Raw genomic sequence first — 5,772 nt, forward strand, 5'->3', positions numbered from 1 at the left:
AGTTTTACGTCCCACGTTATGCCGGCTAGGCTAAAGGAGACGGTGATGATGAGAAATGAATGAAATGGTGGAATGAAGAAAGTGGGAGAACCCCGTGGAAACCCACGCACACGGTGTTTGTCCACCACAAAGTTCACTTGACGGGAGCATGATTTGGGCCCAGGATCCCAAGCACCAGAGGTGAACGCTCTACCACTGAGCCACCTCGGCCAGAGAACGCAGGTATCGAAAACTTGTCCCCTCCTATTTCTATATTTGCCACCGACTTCTTTTTTACCTACCTAACTACCGTCTATTTTTTTTCTAACTTTTATTCTGATATATGTTAAGAATATGGGATAAAAACCATAATATAATACTGTATAATTATCAAGAGAAAGTGAATTGTAATGCATGTACAGCAAGTGAGCTGGTGCTAGTGTTTCTGATTCGATTCCATGCCACTTAAGTTTCTGATAGACAATATAATACAACTGTAAGGTTTCCTCCTATATTCTCATTCCACAAATTCTTTCAAAGTCATTTATTTTCATTAATGATCCATCTCTTTTAGTCTAAATAGTGTAACTGAGGAACATTAAATGAACAATTTTTTCTTCACTCTTTAAAAACCTAATTTACTCAAAATTCCTGTAGATATTTAATTCCTCTGTCTAGTAGACAAATGGATCAGCATCAATTTTGACCAGCAGGTAGATTGTCATAAGTTTGGAGTTTTGTAGGTCGTTGATGGGGGTAAACCATCGAGTTGGTCTCAAGATATGGGTTTTTAAAAATTGGTTCGCCATGTATTCCTTGAAAATTGTATACGAAGCATATTCCCCTTGAGTGTTATGCAACTCTCATATCTTAGCTGTCGATGTGGTTGCCTCTGAAACAGGCAAACTTTTTCATAAGAAATATGGTTTATGAAAAAGAAACTTTATGTTCTCTTCCTCTCTCTGCCACACGGAACTCATATGTCCATTTCATCCCAAAATGCAGATTCTGTGAAAGATATTAATAATGAATATTAAAAATTAAAATATAGAAATATATGTAATGTCAGTAAATTCAACAAATATCTTTTTATTGAAATGATTACATGCTCATAGTTGAGAATTCTAGTTTGATCAAAATCACTGTAAATAAATTATAGAAAAAATAACGATACAGATATATTTTTCTGATTAAATTGCTCGGAGCTCACCAACATCTTCGAAAAAGAGAACATGGAGCAAATAATAGAAGGATTCGTAAGTGAATTTTTGAAGTCCATTTTATTGTAGCACGAAAACGCATTATCCTTAAAAAAGATATGCAATTTAAAGACATTTGAAATAAGAACTGTGAAATGGCGACAGAAACTTCTGAGGAAAAGTAACGTTAAGTGTGCATAAAAGCTTGCAGGAAATCATGTTTGTACTCTTTTATGGGTTGTACGTGCTAGGCGGGAGCTCATCATGAATATGAAACATCGACATGCGATGACAATTTAAGTAAAAGTCTCTCTCCCGAAGTATCAATAATCCTGTCGTCTTTTGAAGTATTAATCATAAATTGTGAGGTTGTTTGGCAGAAGAAAAATGCTTACATATTGAAAATAACTGTTTTTTCAGATATATGTAGAGTGACTAAGGAAACGTTTGTTACGTACCGAAGCACGCCAGATTAGATATTATCACATCACCAGTGGTATTATTTAGAGCAGTGACGATCAAATGGTGGATTCAGGTCACATCCGGCCTGCAGGCATAGCAAAATAGCGGCCTACTTGCCACATTTGCCTCACGAACATTTTTCATCCAGTCTTTGAAAAATGTATGATTTGTTGCCTTTTAAAGACTTGGGTTTATCAAAACTCTTTACATATTTACCCTGTTCATATGTCCGTCTGCCCATCTACCCGGCAGAAATAATTTGGAGAACCTCTAGATGAATCACCACCAAATTTATTTAAAATTTCATCAGCATCGTTAAAAGTATTCTGCCATTATTACGAGATCACTTGCCACAACTGAAAATCTTCCATGCTCCTCGGTCTTCCAGTATCCCCTTCGTCTTCCCGTACGACGTTTCTGTTTTGATATCGTCTATTAACTGTAGTCACCTTCGCCCCATCCCTCTGTTCCCCACCATCATACCCTCTAGCATAACTCTCATGATATAGTTCCTTCTTAGCCAATGTCCCAACCAGCTTCTCTTCCTCTTCTTAACAATATTTAAAATTGTTCTTTTCTTCCCCTCGCGAATCCTAACGCTCTCTCTTTCGTTTTCGCTGGACCCAGCTAATTCTCTTCCTTCTTCTCCAGACCCATATTTTGAAAACTTCTACTCGTTTCACATTACTTTTGCGTAATTTCCATGTTTCTGCCGTATACAGTACAATTCAGTATGTTGACGGTCAGTCAAAATTTAGGAATCGTATTTGTTGATGGAAAGAATATTCAAACCGGAAGTTTAGAGATGATTCATTTTCTGTTTTTATGTTGATTACTATAGAGTAAAAACAATAATAAATAGCGATCACTTTCCTAACAATATCATCTGCATCCGTAACTCTCTTCTGAAAAAGAAAATGACAAAATTTTAAGACAATTTCCTGTTCGAATATTGCTCTTCATAGAGCAAGAAAGTTAAGTGATAGCAAAATCGTGTTTTTTTGTTATAATTAATTAAGTGTTCGAAATATAGTTACCATCTTTTCCAATACCCTATTCAAACTGGAAACGGAAGAAATAAACTAGACCTTATTTCCGATTTTGTGTTGCGCCACAGAATAAAAATTGAACACCGAGAAACGGATTTGTGCAATCAACTAAGATGTGTTGCATCTCTACTAAAACTGAAAGTGGCTGAAATTAACCGCTGCAATCTAAGATCGAGGTGTGCAACCATTGCAGAAAAGCACAATTCAAAATTTAGCTATCATTCGAAGAGTTATCGTGTGCACTAACGGATAAACGTAAGTCACCGTTACTTACGAAGATATTATAACAGTCCCTTATTAAGGGATGCTATTAAGGGATTCACTCCATTAATGAACTCAACCGAAACCATCGCTCTAGTTATCTATTGAAAGAACAGAATTCAAAATTTCGTTTCCGTTCAGGATCTATCGTGTGAAGTAACGAATGTTTGTACGAATATTACAAACTTGCTAAGGCCCATTAGCATGATTCCAATCAACTTTACAATCTTATAACATCCATTAGCTAGATTCCAACTAACATTACAATATTATGAAGCCTGTTCGTGTGATTCCAACGAAAACTACAATCCTACAAAGCCTATTAGCGTAGGTCTGTCAGCGCAATTCCAACTAACACTACAATCTTATAAGTCTCATTAGCATGATAACCACTAACATTACAATATCATAAGGTCTGTTAGCGTAATTCCAACTATCATTACAAAATTATAATTTCCATGTAAGAGATCCTAAGCAAATATGATCTAAATAATGCTTATTATTACTTATTTATTAGATACGTGCAAAGGTTCCACCCGTTTGCACAAGGTCGCTGATGAAAGGTGTTTTGACCGAAAAGATTAGCACTTCAGGAGCTGAAACCGGTGGTCATGTCATCGGATGTACCGCAGCAGCAGGCAGTGAGTGTATACTAGTGGCTCGTAACTGGAGAGAGTACAGTGCCGCTCAAATGGAGACTAATAAGGAACACATCAGACACTGTTTACTATTTGAATTCGATAAGAGTAGTAGTACTGCCTTGGTCTACCGCAATATTAGGCAAGAGTATGGTGAGGATGCAATCGAAGAAAGCACATGTCGTCGTTGGTCTCCAAAATTCAGGGGCGGCAAAAGAAGCTGTCACGATCAACTACGATCTGGGCGTCCATCAGCGTTTTCCGAAGAGGTTCTGGACCACTCCATAACAGTAAGTTCGAGACGAACTGTAGAGAAATTAGCGGCAATATTACAGGTACACCGGACAACAGTGGAAAAAAGGCTTGTGGCTCTGGGTTTCGGCACAAAGTTCGATCGTTGTGTTCCACATCAGCTGAGTGCACCTCAATGAGAGGGGCGAGTCATGACATGTGTTACTTTGCCTTCCCGGAACAAACAGGATCTCTTCTTGACACGAATTGTCACCTGCGATGAAAAATGGGTTATGTATGTCGCAGTACTGTGTGTCGCGTATCTTAACCGACTTCATCGATATCCGAACAAGAATTTCATCCCAAGAAAGTGTTGTTGAGTGTCTGGTGGGATGTTAAATGAATCATTCATTGGGAGTTCCTAGAACCTAATCAAACCATTAATGCGGCTTTCTACTGTCAAAAGTTCGAAAGACTGCAGGAATCATTGCGGTCGAAGCGGCCAGGCCTTGTCAATTGCCAAAGAGCTATCATCTAGCATGATAATGCTAAGCCACATACTGCTGCAATGACACGTCAGAAGTTAATGGACCTTGGTTGGGAGGTTTTACCTCACCCGCCCTATTCCCCTGACTTAGCCCCCACAGACTTCCACCTTTTTCGCGCCATGCAATACACCTTCACTGGGAAGACCTTTGTTGATGTGGAGACTGTGAAAAGTGCCTTACGCGAGTTCTTCAACGCCAAAGTAGCGGAGTTTTAACGGTGTGGGATTCACCTTCTACCAGAAAGATGCCAAGAGGTCATTGATCATGCTGGTGATTATACATAGTCCTAAGTAAGTTACAAATTGTGTTCTTCACATATACATATGCACAGCAAAATCGGACAGAACTTTTGCACGTACCTGATATGTTCCAATTTTGGCAATACATCATCGTCTTCACCGTTAATTGCACTTAATTTTTATTAAATGAAACCAGTCTCAGAATGTAGCTGGTATTTGTAACAGCAATTGCTAATATTTTAATTGCCGTAGAATCATCAGGTATCAAAACACTGTTGGGTTTTGATTGACGCAGTACTTTATGTTTCTTAACTTTACTTTCAGGGTGAAGAAGAGTTGAAGGTATTGGGTTATTATGCGCTTACTTTTATAGACTGTTGATTGTGCTTGATACTATTAAACCGAAGCGTCTGTGGAAGCACGTCTAATATGTGAACCGTTAACGGCGTTATTCAGGCCAGTGTGCTTTGCAAGTTTATACTGGATGCAAACAATCCAAATTGATATATGTAAATACAGGCCCATATCCAGGGGGGTCTAGGGGGCCGGCCCCCCATGATTTTTGCTGGACTCCTCTAAAATTTTCACGGTAGGCTTGCAAATAAACTATATATAATATGGTGATGTACTATAATGTGGTTGGATCGGGGCCTCCTAACTTCAGGTGGCCTCCCCCCCTACATTTTTGGGCTGGCTACCGGCCTGTGTAACTAACAATAAATTCATATTATTAATAGTATTGTCATTATTGGTTGATTTGTATATGTCAGCAGCAGGGTTACATTGTGCATGATCAATAGGTGTTAAAAGATTCTTAGCTATTGTATTGTCTTCGTTGCTCTCGCATAGAGAATCAAAAATGAGACCTTGTGCTCAAAAGGCACATACTCTAGCTACTACACTTGGGAGAAAGCCTGTATTATTATTATTATTATTATTATTATTATTATTATTATTATTATTATTAGTAGTAGTAGTAGTAGTAGTAGTAGTAGTAGTAGTAGTAGTAGTAGTAGTAGTAGTAGTAGTAGTAGTAGTAGGAGGAGGAGGAGGAGGAGGAGGAGGAGGAGGAGTGTTATTAGACTTCCTAACTATGCAATGTAAGTGCCGTGGAAATCTTACAGAATGATTATGTTTGCCTGTCTGTCCGCATATCGACAGATATC

General features: G+C 38.3%; 1 protein-coding gene across 1 annotated transcript; it reads left to right on the plus strand.

The window, feature by feature from the left end:
• Positions 1–3,506: 3,506 nt before the first annotated feature.
• On the plus strand, positions 3,507–4,019 carry LOC145670201 (histone-lysine N-methyltransferase SETMAR-like). The gene has a single exon (XM_081738579.1). The coding sequence runs from the start codon at positions 3,507–3,509 to the stop codon at positions 4,017–4,019; it is 513 nt and encodes a 170-aa protein (XP_081594705.1).
• The last annotated feature ends 1,753 nt before the right edge of the window (positions 4,020–5,772 follow it).

This window comes from Thermobia domestica, chromosome 14, assembly GCF_964235325.1.
Source record: "Thermobia domestica chromosome 14, izTheDome1.hap1.1, whole genome shotgun sequence".
Lineage (NCBI taxonomy): Eukaryota > Metazoa > Arthropoda > Insecta > Zygentoma > Lepismatidae > Thermobia > Thermobia domestica.